The following is a 25,678-nucleotide window of genomic DNA, read 5'->3' as shown; positions in this document are numbered from 1 at the left end:
CAAGTCAGCACCTTTTATAATGCTCTTTGGAGATATCTACATCTGCTGGTGGGCCAGGCTATAGAAGCGAGAGCACAAAACAGAGCATTTGGCACTGAGGACCTGACCCGCACACAGAGGGCATCTCAGGGGGGTTTGATTTGGACTAACCCTGTGGCGTGGACATCCCTGAGCAGCAGCAGAGCAGTGCTGGAGCACTTCTTTGCTTTAGTTGCCTGTGTAAAGAAACTACTCGTGAGCTCCGGGGCTGCTCTGCAATGTCAACAGAAACACAGCAAGTAGGAACAGTCAGCTTAAAAGTATGCTTCAGACCCAAATCAAAATCTAATATGCACGTCTCAGTTAACAATTAGCTCTAACAAACTGATTTCAACTTACAGAGCGAGTGGGGAAAAAACCCCAGTGGATCTGGCTATAGAGATGCCCCCAGCCCCAAGCACAAGAACCGCATTTCCTTATGCTCCCCACCTATAAGAAAACTCTCCTTGCCTTTAGCAGCAGCAGGACTGAGGCCAGTCAGCCATTTTCGGCTGTAGAGCGAAGGGCACAGCTGACGATGTGCTCACTGGGTGTACGAGAGTATCTGCAAATTAAACGCACTTCATGCAATAAAAATTTATCGCATTCTTAAAACGCTGATTGGTGCAACTGGAAAACCTGCATCTCACTCTGATGATAAATTACTGTAAACGCTGCAGAATAACACACAGCACATAATTTCTCACGCGGCGATGTAGCACACGCTGTTTTCCCCCCAAAAGACGCGGCGCATCCCCGCACCTCGGCCCGGGCGGGCGCAGCCCCCTCGCCCGGCCCCCCCCGCCCCGCTCCGCCAGCCGCCGCAGCGGGTAGCGCCGCCAGGTGGCGCCGTCGGCCCGGCACGGGCGGCGGCCCGGCCGCAGGACCCGCGGCGGAGCTGGGGGGGGCCCAGCGGAGGGGGGGGGGAACCCCGCGGGACCCGTGCCCGCCGCCCCCGGGCCTCAACCCCGTGTTAGCCCTGTTGGTCCGAATTGGGGTCAAAGGAGCAGTCGGTGCGCGGGCTGTGTTTGGGAGAGCGCCCGCCCTGGCACGCCGCAGGCGCCCTGTGCCGCCCGGGAGGCTCGGGCACAGCCCACCCACGCTCTCCCCGCCAAGACAGAGCCCAGCACCCCCCTGCCGCGCCTCCAGGGTAAAACTCGGCATCCCCAACACACGCGGCAGGGGTAACCCCAACCCCGCAGTGATGCACATGGCTGGGGTAAGACCCAACCGCCCCACTGATGGCTGCTGTAAGGATGAACCCCCAACTGCCCACCAACACCCCCCTCAATTGCATACATCTGGGGTAAATCACAACTGCCCCTCCAACGAGTGCACACATAAAACCCCAGGTATCTGGGGTAAACCCCAACCACCCCATCGCCATTCACATCTCTGGTGCAAACCTTAGTACCACCACCAGCATTGGTGTGCCCGGTGTAAACCACTGTAGCCCCAGCAAGGGTGGCCGGGCCGCATCTGCTTACACCCCCTGACGATCAAAACTCACCCTCCCGCTGCTGCCGCCCTCCACTTGCCTCTCTGGCTGATGGTTGCAGGTCCAAAGAGGGTAGGGGATTATGGTTTATAATTAACACAATTAAAAATAGACTTTGAATAAGCTGAACACAGAGAGGCTAGAAATCTGTTGTGCAACCGGTACGTTAGGAGGAAACTAAGTGGTATTACTCAAACAAAGGTAATCCAAGGCACCGCAGCGCGGGAGCTTCGACTACCAGGCAAGTACTTTTAAGCTTGTTTACAAACCAATCCCCAGTGAACTCCATACACGCACTGAGCAGCATGAACTTAACCACAGCCAGCTCTGCAAGCAGCGAGACAACTGCAGGGCTAGGCCAGATTATCGTCTCTGCTGCTGTACTCAGAAACTGTAATGTTTGTGAAATTCCAGTTTGCTGTCCAGCTGGCTTCCCAGGCTGAGGATCTCTCACTGAAAAAGATGCTTAAATTCATGGGGTTTGTTTTTTCAAATACCAATCCGGCTTGTATTTAAATTTCTTACAGATCTATCTTTAAGATAATAGCCATGAAACACTGTATCTGGGTTTCCTTCTCAGCTGATGTTCGTAAGATTCTTTCCTGGGAAGGGAGAAACTGGCCAGCCAGTTACACTGGAGAAAATGTGAAACAGACTATGAATAAAATGCTGTGCAGTTTAAAAACAAAACTGGGGGGAGGGGGGAGATTAAGAATTTTGAGAGAGAGGTGAGGGATTCTTTTTTGGTTTTGGGTTTGTTTTTTTTTTGTTGGATTTTTTAATACTAATTCTTTATAGTTTGGGGCTTCTATGGAGTATTTATAACTAGGATAGAATTTTCAGACAGAAATTGGTTTTTTAATATCAACACCATTCCTCAGAACATTTTTATTTAGGAAACATGTTTGTATGGCTGTGGAAGCCATGGGGATGCTTGGAGTAAAAGAATACAGAAAGAGAAGACTGGGTTAAATTAATACCTGCTAAATACCTACCAGCAGACTTGCTGTCTATATGGGGAGCCGGAGACAGAATTGTACCAGGGTAAAAAGGATACTGTGTCTATTTATAGCACTGCCTTCAACACCGTAGGAATTCAAAGGAAAACTCCAACTCAGCACACAGTCTTCTCATCATCTGCTTCTGTCAAGATTAAACTGGGGCTGAGATCATTCCCTTCCTCTGCAAATCCCTGCTAGGAAGGATCTGTTCTTTCCTGCAAGTGAGGGACTACCATGGTACAAACCACCCTAGAGCTCGTACAGTCCAGGCTCCGGGAGTCCTCACCCAGGCAAGTGTTACCTCTTTCCTCGTGGTAGTCAGAGGAAGGGGAGAAAAAGAGCCTCACAAGCCTCAGAACTTCAGCAGGAAAGACTGGAGGTGTTTCACCTGCACTACATCCCTGCTCCCCATATTGTCCCCAGCCCTTCTGCTTACACCAGATGCTCTGGGGCATTTGCAAACAAAAGGGTAGCATAGATCCAGCATGCTCCCAGTGCCAGGCAACCGGGAGGGGAGGAGGAACAGGGTCCTGGCACACAGTCATGGTCGCTCACGGTGCCACTTACTGAGATGAAGTCCTTACCCTACAGGGGCATGTGCTACTCTTGCCACTGCAAGGCCATCTACCTCTGAGAAGGAGTGGGCTCCAGTAGGTGTGTGGGACACCTATTTATCAATAGAAATTATTACTGATGTTAGGAGCACAAATGAGAGCAGTCATGGAAAAGGTATTAGCAAAAATCTGACCACCACTGTAAAAATAAGGCAGGCTCCTGGAGTTCCTTAGCTCCACTCTTCTTTTAGCATCATGGTGTCTCAGATCTTTCCTTCTCATCTTCCACCTTCCGGTTTCTCTTTAATAAGAGCTGCTCTTTCCTTCTTCACGAAGCGTTACCTACTCTCCTCTCTCGGCACTCCTCTTTTGTAATTCCATTATCAAGCTGTCTGCTAGGTGGGGAGCAGGAGGTGCAGGACTTGGTACTGCCTTTGAGGTACAGGTAATTATTATGTGCATCTGTTATTGTGGTTGCTGCCTCAACAGGTGGAAAACATGCTGTTCTCTGATAGATTTGCAGCACACACTGCTCCTGCCTTGTCTTTTCTCTAAAGTCAGTCTTGTGGTGTTCCTAAAATAATAAACACAGCCTCACTGCTGCCACAAAAACCCCTGGTAAATATATTTTTATGGGAATGAAATATTAAAGGATTTGAACAGTTATTCACTGAAAGCAAAATATGAGCAGTGAGGTTGGGTAAAGATTCAAAGGCTGGTTTGCTTCCTTTCCCTGGGGCACATCAAGGCTGTACTGTTTGCACTTTAGAGATGGATAGTGGGGAATTACTTAACCCAAAATGATGGAAACAATTCAGACTATAATAATATAGCATGAGAGTTTCTCACATTACATCTATTCCCCATACTGCTGGCTATATTCTGCCTTCAGATTCACGTGCACAACTCTCATTGGATTCTGGAGGAACTGTATTTGAAGCCAAAATGCATTTCATTGCCTTTCTGAAGTCTCTCTATAGTTTAGTTGCTAAATCTTGAGCTCAAGGACTGGGGACATAGCTTGTCTAAACATTTCCCAGTGTCTGTCTCTGTGAGATTCCCATCTGTTGTGTTTTATTTTGAATTTCATCTTCCTACTTTCCTAAAAACACAAAGCAGAAACACACGTTTCCTCTGCCCTGGAGTGCAGGAATCACCAAATTTCCCAGCAGGTTCTCTCACAACATACGATGGATCCAAGTTTCTCTAAAAATGCTACAAGCCCTTTGTGGAATAGAAAGGGAGGAGACCAGAAATGTGGGCCAAGTTTCTGAGTGTTATGAACACCCTCCATCCCCCAAAGGGACTCCATATCCTGTTTCCTCTCTCCCAAAAAATTTCACCTGGCTTTGGGTTTCATTAGCAGAAATACAGATTGCTTGAGTCCAGGCTCTAAGTCTTCGGTTCGTGCTTCCTGCTGACACTGCAGAGACTACAAGAGCCGAGTCTGACCTGGGGGCTTCAAATTTACTACAATAGCACAGCAAATTAAATGGAGAGCACGTTAAGTGTGTTGGGAGATTGTTGTTGACCAACAAATCTTCATTAAGTTCCCACACCAAGCTGTGCTGCACCTCCGATGAAACTGATTATTGTGTCTCCATCTGTGTTTCAACTATTTCTCCACCAGGGTTACAACAAATTCAAACTTGCTTTAGGTCTAATTAGAAATAAATCACAATATTAATCCACCTTGCCCCGTGCATGCACCTAGTTTGGAGGTGCTGGTGCATCGTTCAAACAGGCCAGGTTCCCCTCTGTTCACCACCAGTTATTTACTGCCTGGCTTTTTGCTAGCTCTTTTATTTACTGCCAGTATCTCACAGAGACTTTGTTCACAGTTTTATGGTGACTTTCTGGATTAGTGGTTTGCATTACCAAACACAAGGTCTGAGATCAGTTCCTGGCACTGCTCTCCAGACCTTTCAACTTAAGAGCCACCAACATGAGCCCCAAGAGTTCATACGACTCGCACCTCCCCACAGCAAAGCCTGTGCTCGGCATAACAGCAGCTTTCACAGGATTAGAGCAAAGCCCTTTTCTGATATTCATGGCTGAAGGGAGGCTACCACAACTGGAGCCTCTGACAGCCTTCCCTGCAGGCAACTACGAGAAATACAGCTCCACAGGTAAAACTCAGGTGCCAAGCTACTCTGCTGTGCGGGCTTTAAAAAAAAAAACTCTACCCAATTTAGAGCAACCAGAGAAAGGTTTGAGGAAGAAGTGCAAGGAAAGCAAGGGGAATTAAACAGCAGTACTGAGAGTTATATAGCTTTAGCATCTGCAGTGTACACGCAGAGCAGGATCTTCTGCCGCAGACTGCCCTTGCCTTAAGGTAAGACAAGAAACTATTATTAGCTATTTCTCTTCTGAATACAAGGTAAGAAACAAAAGGTACATGCAGATACACCATGAGTGAGGGAGTCAGCCTTTAGTATCATTCTTTGCCAGATAACATTTATGGTGGCCAAACTACATGTTGGCCATGGAGATTGGCTCTACCCCATACCACACTGTCCTCAGAGTCAGACAACACTTGAAAAACCCAGATGGGACTCAACCTTTTCTGTATCAAAGAGAAAGCAGCAGCACCTCAGCACACAGGCTGTTCCTGGTTCCCAGCACTCGGGCACTGCAAGGCAACCTCCCCTTCACAAAGCTGCCTGTTGTGTCCCAGGCAGGACTGAAGAGTGCAACCACAGCAGCTGCCTTCTGAGGGGATCTGAATTATTTTTTTGCTAGTGGTTAACTGATTTCTATGCTCTAGAAGAAAATTATTTCTGTTCTTTTTGTACCAGGTGATCTAAGACATTTGGGGGCACATATTTTTAAACGCTAGTTTGTTTTAGAAATATGGTAAGAGCTAACCTAAAGGACAAATGATTAGAAATACCTGTAATCCCAAGAGCAAACACAATTGCTGGGAAATTCTTGAGGTCAAATCAGCTGTGCTACAGAATATGATGAGTTCCTTCCCCCCCAGCAGACTGAGTAGTGAGATTTTACAATGAGAAGAAAGCAATTTGTTTAGCTGACTTGAGATTTCATCTCCTTCCGATGCATCTCTTAGACTATACACAAATCAGCAAGCAAGCCTCAGCTCTGTTCAGTCTCAGTCTGACCTCTGTACTAACTTGATTTATTGTTTTTTAGTTCTCAAATAGTATATTACGTTATACCCCAAAGGGTCTGATTAGAACTGGCCAGTATTTTAATGATTTATGAGGGGCATCTGGGACAGCATGGGTAGCATACGTGTTGTGTCACTGCTATAGGAGGAGTCTGTATTGATCATTCCAGCGTGCTCCAAGACAAGAGCGTGTCGAATTCCAATAAGCTGTAGTTCACAAACCTGATTTGACAGGTGGCCAAGCTTGCACTGGGACCGAGCGTAGTTCTCATGGTGGGAATAAAACAAAACAGCTGGATTGCTTCTAGCCATTGCATTATGAGAGGATTTCCATTCCTTTCTCTTGTTCTATTTCTATCTTACAGTGCTTAAGGAGGTGTTTATCCTTCCCAGTTCTGTAGCCAGAAACCTGAGCAACAGGAGCTTGCTATCAGCTCTGTGGTTTATCTTTCTGCCAGAAGATACTGGTGAGAAATGCAGGCTACTGGAACTAGCCTTCCAAACCTCTCTGAGTCCTGCTATGGCTATCACATTGCTAGAAAGTCTCAGATCAGAGAGGCTAGGGTGAGAGAAAGATGAAGAAAAGCTTAGAAAGACAATGCAGTTGTTCTGAAGTGATAATGTCACTGTGTTTAATAAGGTATCATGCATTTTTTGTAAGGTATCTCTAAAGAAGTACTTTGCAAGCATGGAAAGAAGGATATCAGGAGCACGGCATGGCAATATAGAATTTCTGTGTTCTTGGTTTGATTTTGCATGTTCTGAATTCTATTTTGAGCACCAAAGCCAAAATCTGCCAACGCATTCGTAGGAAACCTCGTCCCCCAGCACTAAGTCCAAACTTGACTGTGACTTTCACCTCATAATGTAAGCTGCCTTTGACTCACTAGAGATGGGCACAGCTTTTGACCCAAATTAAACCCAAGGGTGGCTCTTTACCCTGGTTTAGCTATCACTACAAGTGTTTGGCAGCACTCTGCCCCTCAGTTGCCTCCCAGCTCAGACTTGTGGAGAGATGTAGAAAAATCATCCAACTTACCTTTACTATCTCCACCTGTGTGGTAGGAACAGCAGTGTCTTCCTCACAGGCTCACTGCGATAACAACTATAAAATGCATTCCAGTGCTCAGGAAACACCAGGGAACCAGCTGCCTACCTCCTGCTGTTTCCCATCTTCCTTCCTAGCAGGTTGCTCAGCCCTCCTGCTATGCCAGCGTAGGGACACGTCTGCCGTCTCCTGTAAGTTGGGTAGCATAGAGCTATCTTTGTGGTGCTGGTAGAGACCACAGGGCAAGAACAAAGAGCAGTGAAGCTGTCAATGCCCCCAAACAGAACCGACCCAAAAAAGAGCAATATATTGTTTTTAAGATAGAAGAACATAGCAGAGCTAGTCACAGGGGAGAAGGGCTTTGCATTGTGCCATCCTTTTGGTTAAATCCTTGGGGCAGAAACCATTCATTTGTAATGGGATTCTTTGAATTCTGAAGCCTGATGTTTCCAGTGCTGGGCTGGAGAACACTGCTATATTACTTATTGTTAAAGCGGCCTCATTCACCTTCAGATGTGGCCTGCTAAACTCTGGTGGGGACACAGGACACCAACCTAAGGCACTGCATTACAACAGGGGTTCCGTGCAAGGCGTGGCACAGCACATCCCTGGCCTCTGAACAGTTATTGCTGAAGCAAGAAACAAATAGGACTTCTGCCTCAGATCATTTTGGAGGTGACCTGGGAAAATTAGATCAGGCTAGATTAAGAGTATGCAACACAGAGTAAGCCTGAAGAGTAAAACCATGGCTGAGAGACTGGAAACAACATCCAAGTGATACTTTGTCTTTCTTTCATTAAGGTAGATGCAGTATGCCCAGCAACCTGTCTGTGGCTTTCGCCTGTTGTGTTCAGTTGGAAGTGAGATGTCTGGATCGACACCCCTTACAAAGTAGACAGTAAGCAAAAAGGCGTAACAGTCAGGCTGCTTGGCAGTCACAGTTTTCCCCAAACAGCCACAGAGAGGGAGCAGAGAAAGTACCGTGTGGTGCATAGCGCTAACAGGCTCTGTCTCCCACAAAGCAACAGTGCTGAGGCTGAAATGCATCACGGCAAACGTAATCCTCCAGTCCACTGGATCTGCTTCAGAGAAATAGGCGCAGCACATTTCAGGCAATCTGTGAATAAACCCAAGCTTGTACCTCTCCGCAGGGTCATGCTGTACTAACATCATCCAGTAATGAGAGCACCACACACTTTCTGCAACTGCAGGCTGCAAATATCGGTAGATCATTACTAAAAGTCATGAAAAAGCAACTGGGAGTTGTGTTGTTCAGGGAGGGTGAAGCCTTTGGAGTGGTTGTACCAAAACACCAGTATTAGCCAGACAACCCAGCCGGTTACTGGCAGCTCCAAGGAGGAAATCAAAGGGCACACATTAATCTTGATTTATAGCAACCTGCATCAACTTGCTAGCCTGTCTTTCAGAATTGTTTCATCCTTTGAGTTTTTCAAGGATCTTCTGAGGGTGCTTCCAGAAGAAAAAGCAGAGTTTACTCAGAGTATACCAGCTTTCACCTTGGATGGGTTATTGCTGGAGGCAATAGAGATAAAGCAATGCAACAACCCTTGTATACAAGAGAAGAGCCAGCCTTACACAGGAAGAACTGAATTTTAGGCAAGCTTGTCTTCAAATGGCAGCATAGGGATAGCAAGAGTGTCTCATGAATCTAGCACATCCAAGAGCCATTTAGTGTTACAATACTGTAGACTGGGATGTTTGTTTTCTCAAGAGGGAGTGAAAAATACCAGTACTGAATGGAGGAAGGAATTACAGACTGTCAGAACTGATCACTGGTCAAGTCTGATGGCTGAAGTCCACTGCTGAAGAAACTAGCAATGATGTTTCATCTAGGAAGGGTAGCCTGGCAGGGAGCTAGAGAGACTTTCAAATGTGGGCATGCTGTTTCAGTGACAAATTGCATGAATATGTGGCAGATGCATTTTGGACCAGCTACTGTCTTTGGGTCATATGCAGTGTGTCTGATTCTCTACCAGATCAGGTTGGGTTAATGGGTGTAAGGATGCACTTGGCAGCTGAGAGCACAGGAGTACCAAGGCGCTCCAGAGGGCCCAATTTTGCAGCTGAACTTCTGTGCTTACAGCCAAAAGCTCTGCATCTTTTCTGGGACTAGGGCTGGAGGGGAACGACTTTCCTTTGCTTGCTTGCCAAGAGCCAAGTTCAGGTCCTTAGAGCTCTACAGTGCTCTTGCTCCAGCTGATGACTTCATGAACACCTAGCATCGGGAGGAACACAGCTCCCTGCACAGCTTTAAATGTTTGTGTTTCCCTGCATATGCCGATGATATCATTGCCACCTGAGGGCCTGAACTCTGGTCTTGGCAGGTAAAAGCTTTTCGGGTCACCTTGTATTGGGGTTCTTGCTCTCGATGCATATTTATGTAATGATTGCTAGATGGCTGTAATTAAATGACTGTAAAGCACCACCTAAAATGCACTAGTAATAAATTCTTAATAGGTGATGCTATAACAAACAGTTACAAAAAATATATCATAACATGCAGATTGTTAACAGTGTCTGGGCCTGTTTAATGCACAGCTTTAAACAGTTACAATGCACACTATTAAAATGGCATGTAAAATTTGTAACTAGTAAATAAAAGGTTATTCAGCAACAAAACCCCAAGCTTCAGTAGTGAAGAAGCCACAGAAAAGCTTGGGGTGGATGAGCTATCTCCTCTTGTGTCCGCAATCCTTCTGGTGGTGCTACCTATCAGCCATGGTTTCTGTAAAGCATTCTCCATGTCCCCACTCCTGCCTGGTGCAGAGTCCCAGCCTCTGTCCTGACTCAGAAACATAGTTAGGATCCCATTTATATTACAAAAATGCGTCTGTCTCCAGAAAACCTTTGGTTTTGCATTCCATGAAGAAGGGGTGGATCAGGAAAAAAAATCCATTTAGCTGCCCATTTTTTTCCACTTCTCTTTTATCCAGTCAAAGCTGCAGTGTGGGCACACTCAGATGATGATTTCCTGTGAATCAGAGATGATTTCCTGTGGCTAAAGAATAAATATTCATGCAAGACCCAGAAAAATTAGCAAAATCAGCAGGTGGCCAAGTTTTGCACATTTGATACAACATTACTGCACATGAAAGGATGGTTGCTTCTGTCTAGTCACCGTCAGGAACCACACACACGGCTGGTAAATGCAAGTGTACTAACCAGCTGATGACAAGAGAATATTTTATACTGCAGTTACAGACAAAAACGAGGCCACCCTGCCTCAGGGCCTGCATGCTGATGTACATCCTGAAACAGTCAAACCCATCAGGTCTGAGCCTTGTCCACAGACTTGCTATGAAAAAGTTAGACATTTTTGAGGCTTCTGAGGCCTGGCTCCCATAACATCAGTGGAAGCTGTGGTAAATTCAGCATATTTGAGAACCAAGATGGGTTGATTAATTTCTTCCTTACATTTGAGTAGTGATTTGCATCAGAAATGTCGCTGCTGACTTCCCTGGATGTCACATGGAGGACTGTTCTACCCGGACAGAGGAGAGGCGTCACAATCCCTCTCTAGTTAGGGCAGAAAACTTGGTACCAAATTTTTGAGGGGGGAACCCCCACCCCACGATCAGATATTTCCCTCTTCCTTGTGCTGCTCAAAGCTGTCCAATACAGAGATTAATTTAGCTAGTCTGCTCCTCAACATAGGCTCTGCGTGGTCTGCTGAGAGCAAGGCCATCCAAATGGATTTTGCCAAGTCACACCAAGTGGGTGCCTTACCCTAAACGTATAGCTGGGTTAAAGTTGTGGGTCTGGAAGCCCCTACTAAATTTGGAAGTGCTGTTCAGATTACATCCTCCAGCTGCTGGAGAGATCTTCTTACAAACAGTTGGCTACTCAAATACCTTGTGCCTCCCTGGAAACCGCCTCAGCTTTCAAGTCCAGCCAGCCCTACCTCAGTCATCGCTGTATTTGATTCATACCACCTATATCCTGTAGCGCTCCTAGCAATTGATAAATTATGGCTCCAGTGAGACTATCGGGTTAAACATCGAGGAAGAAAGAATGATGACAGTAATATTTGTCAGTTGTGTGGAGATGTAGCAACACAAAACCCTCTTTCAAACATATGTTATCTTGGAGGAATCTTTCCAAGGGATAGGCTTTCTGAGAAACGTTTATGACTTTTGAATACACGATAGGCATGAACTTGACACGACCTACTTTGGCCAAGCCCTGGGCTTCAGCCCTGGTCTTTTACCACCACAAATCAAACAGTCTGTCTGAAGCACAGTCAGAGTGATATCTTCACTGAGATGACAGGGTTACAGCACATACCAGCTTGAGAAAAAACAGGATGTGGAGCACTTTGCTCTCAGCATTTAAAAATTCAAAAATATTTTTACTAAAGCCAGAGTAAAATGGCTATGTTCTACCCATACACAAAAGCCAACATAATGCCTGGGATGGTTAAAATGGTCAATACATCATTGAAATGAGAGCACTGACATCCTGATATTACACTCAGCTCCCTCCTTTATCTTGGCATTGGGAAATGTAAGGAAAAGCAGGGCACATAAAGGCTTTCTACTAAATATCCTAGATACAAGAGTTGAATTTTCCTCCTGACTTTCCACAACATCATGCTGCAGGGTTTGGTGTCACCCTGTCTCAGCCCTCACACTATCCTCTCAGCTTGATCTCCTACCAATGTAATGCCAAATTGTCAAATTACACTGACTTTTGAATTTGTTCTTATTTAATTAATTACTATGGTGTTGGAGAAATTGGATAAAAGGTGGCACATGTTTCCAAGGACTGAGACACCTGTCAAAGGGTACCTGTTTCTAAAGGCCCTCTCCTCAGCATGCCACTGAACAGCACTAATTATGTTACGGATAAAACTATAATCACTGACATAATTGAAAAACAACCAAAGCATCCACAGCATATGCAGTCCTCAGGAGCATTCACTGCTGGGAAGGGAGGAAGCCTAAACATTCAGGAGGGAGATAGTCTCTGTGACGTCTCACTGCACCACTTTCCTTTCTTCCTGGGATATTCCATATATAAGGAACCATTCACCTGGCCACTCTCATAGCCCTACTGCAGCAAAGCCACGAGTGGGTTTCCAGAAAAGGGGCTACAGATGCAGGCATGGCGTGGTGACACATATGGCCTGTGTCATGCTCTAGGTCACTCTAGATGATCAGAATGACCTTCTGCTCTGCGATAGGCCTCTGATTGCAATTCTTCTGCTAGTCATAATTAAGGAAATTCTATTACACAGTTCAGATACAATTACAGTTGTAGTACAAACCAATTCAAAATTAATCTAAATATAATGGTAAAATTTCTCCTACCCAATTGAATAATTACTGCAATACAACTCCAGTAGGGCAAAGATCAGGAACATTTCATGTGAATATCATTCAGAAACTGGCATTTTAAAATTGTATTGCTCAATCATACGACACACATCACAGAAACAGATCCACTACAAAAAGCGAATATAGAGGAGTTGAGCTGAGAATCACTAAAACCATATTTTTAAAATTAAGAACCACCACATTATTACATATAATCATTTTCCTTTCACACTAATTTGGTTTAATCTATTTGTGCCCCTTATAAAACATTACACTAAATTTTAATCATAACATTGTTTTCTTTAAATATGTGCATTTCAGAAGTGACACTTGCATGTACAAATTTAGTGAGTTAAAAATGTTAGACTGATGCTAGAACTGAGCAGTCATTTATTCAGAAAAAAAATTGCCTTGTTTTCCTGTCTGTAAATTTTCTACAGAAAGCTATTATTTTTTGCAGTGTATTCATTATTTAACATATTCGTTGAATAGTCCTACAGAGACTTCTCTGCTTTTGAATCATTCACAGCCTGTTAGTTCCAATTATTTCACATTTGAAATTTGAACCCCAGTCCTTTGTTTTTATTGGACATAGAGTTTACATGAACTGATGCTGTTCTCCAGTTGAACAAATGTGACCAGATTGCAGATGGAATAAGTTTTGTATGCAGCGTCAGCAGTTCACGTCTGTGTTTCAACAGGAGTAAATTCCTTTGCTAGAATACAAGACCAGTGTGAGCACAAGCTGAAAGTCATCTTAGAATAATTCTGAAGAAGCACACCCATCTTATAAAGACCATTATTCCACAACTTTCGATATCCACGTAAGCACACGCTACCTTCTTTTGCCAAGCCTATGCAGTTATGTTCCCTTCTAGAAAGACAAATTCCAAAAAAAAAAAAAAAAAAAAAAAATCTCTGAAGGAGCACGTTTCCTAAGGTGTGCCATACTTCAGAGTTGTCCACCTAGCTGTTATAGGGATGAAGTTATGGACCTGGAAAGCACAGCTCCCCGGAAGAGCCGTATGAGTGAGTTGCCGCCTGTCCCTCCCCATCTTAATGGCAGTCTGAACATCACAAAACTACCAGAACTTCTGGACAGTGCCCTGTAATTCTCTACTCCTGTGAGGCTTAGGAAAGCAAGGCTGACAGCAGCCTTCAGTCCTCTGAGGCTAGGTAATATGAAAATCAAAGTATTTATACAGTGGACAGGGTGAGAGGCAAGCAAACAGGCAGTAGTAAATAAGAAAAAAAATCCAAAACAGTTGAAAGGAACTTTATAGGGAGTGAGAAGTGCCCTAGAGTGGTCATTAGCTGCACTGCAAGGAATGAGAGACATCAAAAAAGGGGAACATTTGCTGCAGATATTATGAGGTGGGAAGGATTGGAGGAGGCTGTTACTCTTGAAAGTATTTAATGAACTGGCAGACGGCCCTGTGGTCAGGACACAGGAAATGCAAGTCCCACTTCTGCTGCAGACCTCCTGCATGGGATCTGAGAAGTCATGCTGGTGTCTGAGATCACCAGCGGGAGCCAGGCAGACCTGGCACGGTGGGCACTGGGGCGGCCAGTGGTAAAGAAGCTATCAAAATCAATGGAAGATGTCCATTCCAGTATGGGAATTCCTCCACGCCTCCTCTTGCATAAAGCCATCCAAAATGGGCAAGAACATCTGCTTTTGTTTTCACAGTCAAAGCTGACACTGGAGGAGATATGCACATTTGGGAGGGGAGCACATTCCACAGTGGAGCTCTTTGTAATACAGACAATACAAGACCGTCCTGGGAACATTGTTATTTGGTGAAAAATTACTGTATTCAAGAGGACAAGGCTGCCTGTGAAGGTGGCAGAAGGTGGTGTACTGAAATAGCCGAGGGCCCCTCTTGGCAGCTGGGTGGCAAGGCAAATCACCCAAGTGCACGGCAGAAGGGTGGCTTCTAGTCAACATTCAGTGGCCTAACACTGACACAACAGTCCCTGCTTCCCTCCTTCGTTCCTGTGGACATTTCAGGGACTTAGTTGCTCCATTTCTCCTTCAGCAAAACTATGGATTAATATAAAGGTGCAACGAGCTCCCAGAGCACGCTAGTCTTCAGACTCGTTCTCTGGTTTTGTGTGTACAAAGACAAATATTTTTCAATGAAATTGCACCAAATGTGAGCTTAGGGCTAGTCAAAGTACTTTGATGGGAAACTAGGAAAATCTTTCACCACAGTTAGTGTTTGGAAAGAAATTGTCGATGGAAGTGCTTAAACGTGAATGCAACCTATCTGCAAGTTATAGAGATGTTTAGCAGAAAGATGGAAAACTTCAGGTTTGCTGTCCTGGACTGTTCTACCCCAAACCACCACTCTAATCATTTAAGCAAAGGACACTCAGCAGTCAGTGGCAGAGCAAGACTCATTGACTACAACTTCACCCACGTCCTAGACAGATGCTTCTGTTCTAAAGCTGCATGAGTTGACAGACTTCCTAATATCTCTGTAATGCAGATGCCTGACTAATTTTTAGAACATAGAAAAAAATATATGTATATATTAAACAATTTCTGAAAACAGAACTCTGGTAAAAATAGAATTCCTATTTGCCTCTTAAAAATCCTCACAACAGTTCAAATCAATAGCTAACACAAGGAACCACTATTTCAAAAGAAACCTAGCACATGGGAACAGAGTAATTCCAGAGATAAACTGATGCCTAAAGAAAGTGTTTCTCTTTGTAATTAAAGTACTTACTTCACAATTAGAAATGGGATAGTTCTTGGAGGGAACAGAGAGGAGAAGAATGCAAATGAAACAAGCTATTAAAAATATATATTAATGTTCATACGAATGGCAGCTGGAATCATTATAACTTACTCATGCAGATTTTTTCTACCATGAGCATTTGTTATCAGGACAAGTATGGCTGGTAACTACCATTGGAAAGAACCAAAATACTCCTGACAGAGTTTCTCCTGTTGAAGCTGACAATTAAGAGCTAACCAGTGAATAAGATTTTGCATGACCAATTCTATTCAGCTCAGTTTGTTGAGTAAATTATAAAAGACAAATCAGATAAAGTATATTTAAGCAAGTCCTAGTTACATAGTTAAAGGAAAGGTTCAGCATACTAAATCCATAACTTGTTTCTATACCTACTGAGTAGCTACATTTCATAGCATTGCCTCTTTCCATTTGAAAGTCGACCGCTCGTGCCGGCATATCAAAGACCAGGCTGTTTCATTGCGGTGGTAACAGTGTCTAGAATTCCAGATAGTAGTATGAACTTTCCCACTTCCTATGGAAAAAAAATCTTTAAAAATATAATCATGAAGTTTTAACTGACTGTCTGACATACCTAGAAAGAAGGGTTGAGTAGTCAGGTCAAAATAAGCCTACTGAGCCTAGTAGTCTGCAAAAGCTTTCGCTTTCAATTTGCCATAATAATATAAAACTTTAAGAAGCACAGCTTCAAAATCATTGTCTGAGCCACAACACAGGACTTTCGTGAGCCAGTGGACTGCGGCTGTTTAGATTACAACAGTATTCCCAAGTCCAGCCACGGCCTCTGCTGTGGTAAAGCACATAAACACACAAGAGAAAGACAGTATCTTCCCCAAAAAGCTTACTGTTCCAACTGCGGGCAAGCTTTGTGAGGGCGTAAGGGAAGGTGAGAGGAAGAGAGGGCGACCTCAGAAATGTCTGTGGCTCATGGTGAACATCTGCCCTCCACCTTTCAGGATGGCCTGGGACTCCCCGTGCAGCGGGGACTTACTGCGCCCCAAGATAAGGAGTGCCTCAAGCCGGACGCCCGGTAGCCGGAGCAGCGCCAGAACGCCGTCCCTGCAGGAGCTGCGGCGCCTGCTCTGGACACGCACACATCCCACCGGGCACGTGGATGAAGTCTGGCCAAACCTTTACGTGGGAGACCTGTAAGAGAGAGGGAAGGGTTGAAGTTGTTAATGCAACTCTTAGCCCCCAACTTATTTCCCCCAAAATCTACCACTCTCTATTTAAAAAAGAGCTAGGCTCTTTTTGGGGACCCCTCACAGTAAGTCTAAGTGTTCAGCAAGGCTGAACCATACATAGGATGCTGTAGCACAGAAAAAAGGCATCCTAAGTATCCAAAAAGAATATTTCCCCCTTCCGATTTCTCATCCTGCATTAGTATGGAAGTCCCACACTGCAAGAGCCTGGTGGGGCCATGGCAATGGTACTGCAGGCAGTCATGCCAGACCTAGGTAAAACAGGATCAACCTTGTTTTCTCCTCACGTTGCCAGACGGCATCAGTCCTCTGAACTGACAGATGCTCAGCAGAGGTGACTTGGTGAGAAAGCAAACCAGAAAACTCTTGGCTTGTGCAGAAATACCACCACCACAACCTTTTTATTTTCCATCGTTTGAGAAGAACAACCTAAACTGATGTTTGGGACAAAAATGCAGGAAATATAAAAGTCAGTTTCTTAACAAGTCACTCTTGTCTTGAAGCATTTTGGTGGACACTTTGGACCTGATCAGCCTGCCAGAAAATAGCCACTACAACTTCATGCGGTTTTAACAAACTGCACCATCAGCAGCATGTTCTACTCCACATCATAATGCAGAAGGCAAACGTAACCCACTGTCCTTCTTCCAGGTATGTCGCTCGTGACAAAGTACAGCTGAGCCAAATGGGCATCTCCCATGTTGTGAATGCTGCTGCTGGGCAATTTCGCGTTGACACCGGACCCAAGTTCTACAAAGACCTGTCTGTGGATTACTATGGAGTAGAAGCAGAGGACAACCCAAACTTTGATCTCAGCATTTACTTCTACCCAGTTGCTCGATACATAAGAGCAGCACTGAATTCCCCAAGAGGTAACTAGACCACCTGTGCATGTTGCATACCTTCTGCATAGGAGCCAAGTAGGGCAAGTTATCAAATAGTATTTGGCATAAACCAACCACCTGCAGATGTGGGCAAGAATGGAGATACCCAAACTGAGTAGCACCGATGCCTGCCTCCTGAACTCCCACAGTGAGTGGTAGCTCCCCTGTTCCCCTGAAACAGTGAAGAATACACTGAACAGGCTGTCAAAGGGGTTTTCCCTATGCCTGATGCTATTCATTAGCAAAAACAAAATAGCAAGTGTCCTTTATTACCTATAGGGACACACTGACCTGGGAGGAGGCGCGTATGCTCCATCTTTTCAAATTAGTGATGAGGTTTAAAATAAAAGCTGGGATGGGGAAAAGAGACAAGGGCAAGCCTCATATTTGAGTTAAAAGAATCAACTATAATGCTACAATCTGTGCAAGTCCTACAAACACAGGATAGGGAAGAACTTGCTGGGAAGCAATTCTGTAGGAGAGAACCTAAAGCAACACCACCAGCCAGGAGATAACGTCATGCTGTTGCTAGGAGGAGTATAACCTTGAAATAGGAAGATAACCTGCAAAATCCTTGGACTCACTAAACACAGGTCGTGTACAATGCCAGAGGCCTGAGGCTAGTGGGGGATCATTACTATTAAGGACAAACCTTCAGAAAAGCAAGTCTCTGCTGTGCCACAAAACTGTACAGCTAGCCACTCAAAAGTAAGTTGTTTATTAAGAGAAAAGTTATACACTCAGCAAATTATTTTGCTTGCATTGTGGTGAGTTTTAATATCAGTCAAGGTCCTAAAATACTAACTACCCAGCTTAATCATATGCAGCTAGTAGATCTGATCCACAACATACAGGCTAGGAAAGGGAAACACAGTCAGCAAAAATAGTGCACCACCATGCTAGATACCTCAGCATTTACTGCTGTTTGGAGGGCTTGATCCATCCAGTTAGAAAGTGTTTGCCTTTGTGCAACTGAGGGCTGCATTTAGATTTCAAAACCACTAACATATTTGTGGAATTTGGATCTGCACCCATGGCTATTACAGCATATGCTATTTGCAATTGAAGTCATTTTTGGTGGTGCTCCAGAGAAAGGTAAGATCCAAAAATCTTTTCATGCGTGTGTAAAAAAAAAAAGTTCCAAATCAATTGACAAAAGACAGAAAACAACAGATGAATCATGGTGGCCACAAAAGCAAACAAAACCAGTGCTTTGCAAGATGTACGCCTAAATACTTAAAGCTATGAATGCAGAACAAGTTAGGGCTCAAGGCAAACACAATGAACTCATCATGTCTAGAGTATATATCTATCCCCACTCCCATGCTTTTAGAGATATTGCTCCACAACTCCATATGGAAGAAGGGTTCTGGGAATGGAGACAAGGTGAAATTCAATCATATACAGTCCAGCTGTTGCTGACATTCATCATTTTAAGGAAAGTGCAACAGTTTAGAAAATATATAAACAAGATGTTCTGGAAGCATAATTTCCTGAGGTACAGAAATTTAGCAGCTAAATACCCATGACCTGTGCAGGGATGAGATAGAGAGGGAATTGTTACTCACATTATTTAGAAGAAGAGAAAATATGGCATTTATTATAAGCAGTGATGCTGAACAAAAAATTATAGCAGGTGACAAGAGGCCTGTTCATATTAAATTCAGGATGTTTGATTGAGAAGTCATTTAAGACTGCTGCTTAACTATTACAAGCAAATTCAACATTTTTTTTATTTTAATGGAATTATCTTTTTCACCTGGGAGGATAAGTCAAAGTTAAGACTACATGAGGCACAAACATACCTAAAACTATGAATCAAATACACATCAGAATTAAGTAAGAACTGTTACTCCAATCACGCTTGAAGGAAAAAAAAAATCTAATGCAATCTAAAATCTAGCTTCTAATGCTAGAAGTCCAGAAAAACAGCATGGCAAGATTTATTCCAGATTTCTACCTTAGCTGAACAGAACATGTCTTTGGTGAAGGAATTTATTTTTAAGGCAATTTCTTTTTACCTGGATGCCAGAGCCTGAGCAAAAGGAAGCGAGCGAGCATGCACTCACATGCTCCTAACTGGGAGCTATTCCTGTTGCAGTGGTCAATGGCTGCATCACACCCTGAACAACCTCCTTCATCATCTTTGTTGTACAGATTAAGAAATACACGCACTACTATTGCAGCCATGCCATAACAGAGCTGTTTGGGAAGGCTCAGCAGATGATCAATCTGCCCTCTTTTCTGCAAGGAAAACATGGTGTCATGGAAGTACTGGCCTTCTCCCTTATGCTCAAGGGGCAACACCTTGGATATCAATCTCACCCCTTTGCATGGCCATCTATACAATTTGCATTTTCTGGAGCACAGCTAAACCTAAGCATAAATCAGCAGGGTTTGGTAAAGTCTAGCAGAAGATAGAGGGAAAGAGAACTTGAGAGCACAGATGAAAGCATGCCATGAGAACTATTAAACTAGCACTGCGCAGAGAGAAAGATTCCCAAGTAGAGAGCTTCTCCTTTTATTGACCTCTGAACATGTTTAAAACAGGCAGGTTAAAATCACCCATTAACTTCCTGAAACAGCAAACCCCCTCAAAGGCATCTCCCTTCTTCCACTTCACTGGAACAAATTAAAAGCTAGGCTCCCTCTCCTGCTGCCTTCTTGGTGGTGGTGGTTATGAAAGAAGCTTAACTTAGGAGAGAAGCATCCTCTCTCTTGACTCTGCCATAGGTGCATTGCATACATCAGTTTAACTTCCCACTCTCCAGCAGACAACAGCCCTTACCTGTTTCAGGGGGCGTGGGAAGAAGGGGCATGCCACCATTTAAAGCTCTCCATAGGCTTCTTGCTGGTTGTGGCTCTGACTAAATAGACACTTGATTAATCAAGAAATAGAGAATTGTTTCTGCACTTGGCTACAGGACAGTGGCTAAAATGTAATGGGAGATGAGAAAACCACAGTGGAGTGGGAAGAGCCCATGGGGACCTCTAGCCCAGCTGAGCTCTCCTCCTGCTGAGCAGCATAATTCTGCTGGATTCAATGGAGCAAGGGCAGCTGGGGCGTTCACTCCGGGTGACGGATCTGGAGTCTGGTCTTAAGCCAAATTGAATCCATCCTGCAAGAAAGCAAGGGCTAGTTCAGGACATTTAGCTCAGTTAATGATGAGTAGCAAAAGGACAATAAGATATTATGTGTTTTAATGACTGATTTGTTCAACAACATTGAATTTCCCAACTTGAATTTGGCCAACGAAGTTGAATGTGCAAACTTTATCCCTAGTGCAAACCCTTTGATGTCAGTAGAGTTACAGCAGGCATGAGCTGGATATAATATCCATAATCCGTTGTTAAAAACCAAGTGTTATTGTTCTGCACAAATCCCAGCCAGATGACAGTTATTGTCTGCCTCTGCAAAAAGTAGCTTGAGATGTGCAGTGCAACATTTCAAATAAGGATTGCAAGATTTAATAATGCCAGAAGCTAAATGCCCCCTCTTCTCCCCAGTTAATCCCATTATTCCTAGGGGATCCTGTTACACGCTCAGAGAGAAGGTTGCAACATGGCCCTCTAATATGGGATGAGTCCAACTTCTCTTTGCACTGTATCTTAAAACAAATGAGGGCGGGGAGGGCAGAGTTGGAGGATGTCGGCTTATGGCATGGATTCTGTGGTACAAAAGATCTGGTTATAACTTCTTTGCCCACCCCATGACAGGGGCACGCACCACGACTGCCTCTGTGAACGCTGCTTTCCCAGGCCGTGGTCCAGCAGCCACCCAGGAATCCGAGCCTCCGTGCTGGGACGGTGCATCTCGGCTGCCCCCCACAAGAGGCTGATGCAACACGCTGTTATCGAGACCACTGCAGTCAGCCCACACAGCGCAGACGTGCTTCAGGCACTACTCAAATGCAGTATAGCATGGGGGGGGTTCAGAGTGCCACTTAACCCATTTACAGCTACTGCCAAGAGACGAGGGTCTGAGCCTGCAAACAGAACCAAATAGCAACACAGCTTTTGTTTCCTGACTCAAGTTTAACATTCAATTTGTTTGCTACAAATAATCACATAGTAAATTCAAATCTGCTTTCATTAGAGCAATTTTACATTAATTAAATCATTTCACATGACTGATTTATCTGCAACAAACAGTCATTTTATTGTCAGTGCACCCGCATTTATCATAACCTCCGTGCGTGGTGAAACAAAGGCTAACAATGTGGAATATATATTGCACATGTAAAAGAGATAATATACCTGCATCCTCATGGGAACAAGTACATGAGAACACCATGCAGACTAGGTCCAAGGTCAATGGTTGGGGCTTGTCCAGGTTTTTTCTGAGACACCTTCTAAAGCTACTTGCTGATCTAGGAGGACTCTTTTGAAGTGCAGATAAGACAGAGAAGCAGGGAAGAAAATTCAGTGTGTTCTTACTCGCCACCTCCTTCTCTCAGACAGAGTTAGATATAAAACAGTAGAGCCAGCCTGTACAAGCAGGAGCCTGGAATTTGTCCTGCTTTCTGTGCCCCCAATAAAAAAACCTTGGGCAATATTTAATGGCAGCCTCCATACCTGTGCTCAGCCCCATCTTCAGTTTCGGACTGCAGGTGGGGCTGAGCATTTTCCAAGACAGAAGGCTCCATCTGAGTGGAAAAAAAAAAAAAAATGGACCTAAGAGCAATTTTACAGAAATCAGGTTCAGAATAGCAAGTCTCCTGTCCCCCATCCAATTTCTGGCCAAATATAGATTGAATTTCAAAATATTTAGTAATTCAGAATCAAATCCAACATCAAGGCCATCTCTTTTTGGTTGGTTTTTTGTTTGTTTTTCTCCCTCCTGGTACAGTTCAAACCATAAATATAATTTCTTTTTCTTTTAGTTGTAGAGTGCTGGTAGCTTAGTAGAGTTTTCAGACAAAAAAAAAAAGTGGTTCTAGTTCCAAGAATTTTTTCAGAACATATAGTTCCTTGGCTTCTGTTATCCGGGGTGTGCATTAGGGTGAGGCTCTGGATTTCCCCAGTACCTACCACTATGTTGCAGTAAGACCTACTGCAAATTACCAAAGCATGGATTTTCGAAACACCTTTTGGACTTAGCCCTATTCGTGGTATTTCTCAAAGTGAAATTGTGCTCCTGACTCCTTTTTGTTCCTCTGAAAATCTCAGATCTGGATTATTTGGATCTGAAGTGGGGACGATAATACAGCACACGTATCCCACAAGGTTGGTGAGAAGGCTAATGATAGTGCAGCACATTGGGAAAAAAAAGTCTAGTGAAAATGCAAATTAGCATTATCTTTTAGCAGGGGTGCAAAGCATTTCTCCATATTCCCATAAAAAGTAGGACTTAATTTCCAAGAATCTCCATGGAATTAATGGAATTGACAGATAGATAGAATTTAACTTGAATAATGACATCAGTATCTCTGTAAATTCTGTGAAGCTGTATCTGAATGGGAAAACACAAATAGAAATCCCTTGATCTTCTAATTCTGCAAAACTGACATTACCTTGGAAAATCCTCTTCCTTCCCCCAAAGGTTTCAATGCCCAGTCCAAGTCTGCTGTCACCAGAGCTCTTTTCACCGCTTCCTTGGAGACTATATTTGTCCCTTTATTTCTACTGAAGACACGTCTATCTTTAGGGCTGAGCTCAGATTTCTCATGCCAGGATAATGAAAGGGGGCTGTGTCACATACATTGTGGAATTCAACACTTCTCTCAACCTGCTGGCCAGAGCAGGTTTTTACAACACATGCTCGAGCTCTCCGAGCATGTGGCTATGCCATCATCATTAGTCAGAACTGGAACGGTTGCTAAATAAATACTCTGTCACAAACAAAATGGGATTTAAGATGAAAAGCTGTGCACAAAGTACCTAGAATTAACACCCAGGGAGATGGGGGCAATCAGTCTGAGGGTTTGGGCTGGATCTAGGCTCATCATCCAGCAAGGATATTTTTGTATCACTCCCGGGTAATAGAGAAATTAAGATGCTGTAAGCACAAACAAAATAAGAAACTAGCCCTGAAAGCTGTCCGTTCTTTCTACCCCTCCTTACAATTTTACAAAGAAGTGGCATCTGAAATACTTTATTCCACCTTCAAAGGAAAAGCAGCAACATGGGATTTTTTTTTTACTGTTTTTCATTTTTTCTGAACATAAATTGTATTGTTGTTAAATTGCATTTTCTACAGCTATACAATTAGTAAAAAGAGACTACAAATATGACGGTCTAAAAAATTAAAATCTTTTAAAAATGCAGAAAATATTTCATTTCAAACTTGTGAAGATTTCCAGTGAAGAAGTGTTCTGAAATTTTAATGCTAAAGACAATACATTTTTTTTTCAGCTGCCTTAACAGGAGACAGAGCTGTCCATTAGGTGGTCAGGAGCTCAAATCTGATTCTAATCACTGATTACTTTAATAATGTCCAATTGCTGAGCCATGGTCTCCATGAAAAGACCAGAGCTGACTGCAGCAAAGTACAAGAGAGTTTGGAAATTTTTAGGCATGGCTATAATTGAGTAGAACAACAGAACATATTTTTTCCAATTAAAAATTTCTCATTGAATCACACCATTTTTGTGAAAGTTGAAGCATTTTACAAGATTTGGAAGATGCAGGTTTTCAGGTTGCAGGCAGCTTCTTTATTCATATACAGAGGGAAAGGACTACAAACCTGAATTTTTCCATCTGAAAGCAATCCTTTTGATAAAATTTCCTTTAATTTCACACATAAGACCATTTAAAAAAAAAAATTAGTAAAATTCGTCTTCTTCCAGAATGGGTCAAAGACACACATTAGAAGCCTGGGAAGCAGTCATATTACAGAATTGCATTTCTCAGGCTGCTTCTATTAGTCATCACAGCAGAAAAACCAAAATCAGAGCAGAGGAAAGGAGGGAGCTACGGTCCTGGATCCCTAGAAGTTCTTCCCTGACGTTTGCTTACAGCAACATGGAAGGAGTCATGATATTACTCTTAATGAACCCTTACTGAAGATGCATACCTCACATTGAAATCTGAGGAACTCAAAATATTTCATACATTGTTTTTTCTAGTGATCACCTAATAACAGAAGGGAAGATAAACGCATTAGGGAAGGATAGTGACTATAGATGTACATGGTAGGCTATAGAAATAAAAAACATAAGGAAGCTGGCGCAAATGGCATATGCAAATAGGAGCTGTTCTTAATGCTAACGCCCATTTTCTCACACGCTTCCAACAAGGTCTGGGCAGCAGTCAGCACCCTCAGAAAGCATTACTGCCCTAAGCAAAGAAGAAAAAAGAGCTTGTGGAAAACCAGGAGGGTTCCTGTAATAGCAGCAAGCACTCCTGAGCATTGCACATTTGATATACCAAGTTTCCGGGCCCTTTGGTAGTAACCAACCTGCCAAGGCTGCTTCCCATAACACGGCCTTCAGGTATGAAGACTTGAAGCTTTGCCAGCAAGCACATCACTCCCAAAACCACATGTGAGCAAGCAGGGACAACACGGATGGCAGGCTGGGCAGGAAGGCTAAGGGCATGCCATGAGGCTGACCGCTAAGCCCAAACAAGCAATCATGGATCCTGGAATACAATTATGAGTTTTCTGTCCCCAGCCATTAAAAACCCTACTGTTCTCCAACCAGCACTGCACCAGGGCTGCCCTGCAGGGCTTGCGCACACCTGCTTGCTTGGCACCAGTATCAGCACCACTTCACGCTCTGCTCCAGCATGATAAACCCCACCATTTGGCCTCCTGGAATAAACTGCATCTCTCTCTCTCTCCTTTTTCCAGGCAAAGTACTAGTTCACTGTGCAATGGGAATCAGTCGATCTGCAACACTTGTCCTCGCTTTCTTAATGATCTGTGAAGATATGTCCCTCGCTGATGCAATTCAGACTGTGCGCGCTCACAGAGGGATCTGCCCCAACTCTGGCTTCCTCAAGCAGCTTTGGGAATTGGACCTCCAGTTAGGAAGGGGAAAAGGCAGGGGAGCAGAAGCCTGATAGTGCCGAGGGGGCATGTCTCCTGGCATTGGACTGAGAGGTGCTGCCCTCACTAAAGACAGTGCAAGGATGCTGTCAGGACTGCTCTGTAGCTGCACTGAGAAACGCCTTGGGAAATGGCTGAGCGTGAGCGAGCTGGTAGGAGTTCAGTATGTATTTTTTGGATAAGCCCACTAATTGGAAAGAAAACCAAATAAAGGAGGATGCAAACTGGCAGTTTTGCCCACCCGGGCCTGTT

General features: G+C 44.0%; 1 protein-coding gene across 1 annotated transcript; it reads left to right on the top strand.

Moving 5' to 3' along the window:
- Positions 1 to 1,568: 1,568 nt before the first annotated feature.
- On the top strand, positions 1,569 to 25,661 carry DUSP13B (dual specificity phosphatase 13B). Its single transcript, XM_010307744.2, has 4 exons — positions 1,569 to 1,588; positions 16,307 to 16,498; positions 17,204 to 17,424; positions 25,229 to 25,661. The coding sequence occupies exons 2-4, from the start codon at positions 16,308 to 16,310 to the stop codon at positions 25,438 to 25,440; spliced, it is 624 nt and encodes a 207-aa protein (XP_010306046.2). The 5' UTR covers positions 1,569 to 1,588; position 16,307; the 3' UTR covers positions 25,441 to 25,661.
- The last annotated feature ends 17 nt before the right edge of the window (positions 25,662 to 25,678 follow it).

The sequence above is a fragment of the Balearica regulorum genome, chromosome 7 (genome assembly GCF_011004875.1).
Source record: "Balearica regulorum gibbericeps isolate bBalReg1 chromosome 7, bBalReg1.pri, whole genome shotgun sequence".
Lineage (NCBI taxonomy): Eukaryota > Metazoa > Chordata > Aves > Gruiformes > Gruidae > Balearica > Balearica regulorum.
Note: the sequence above shows the minus strand (reverse complement) of the source record. Positions and strands in the feature narration are given on the sequence as shown.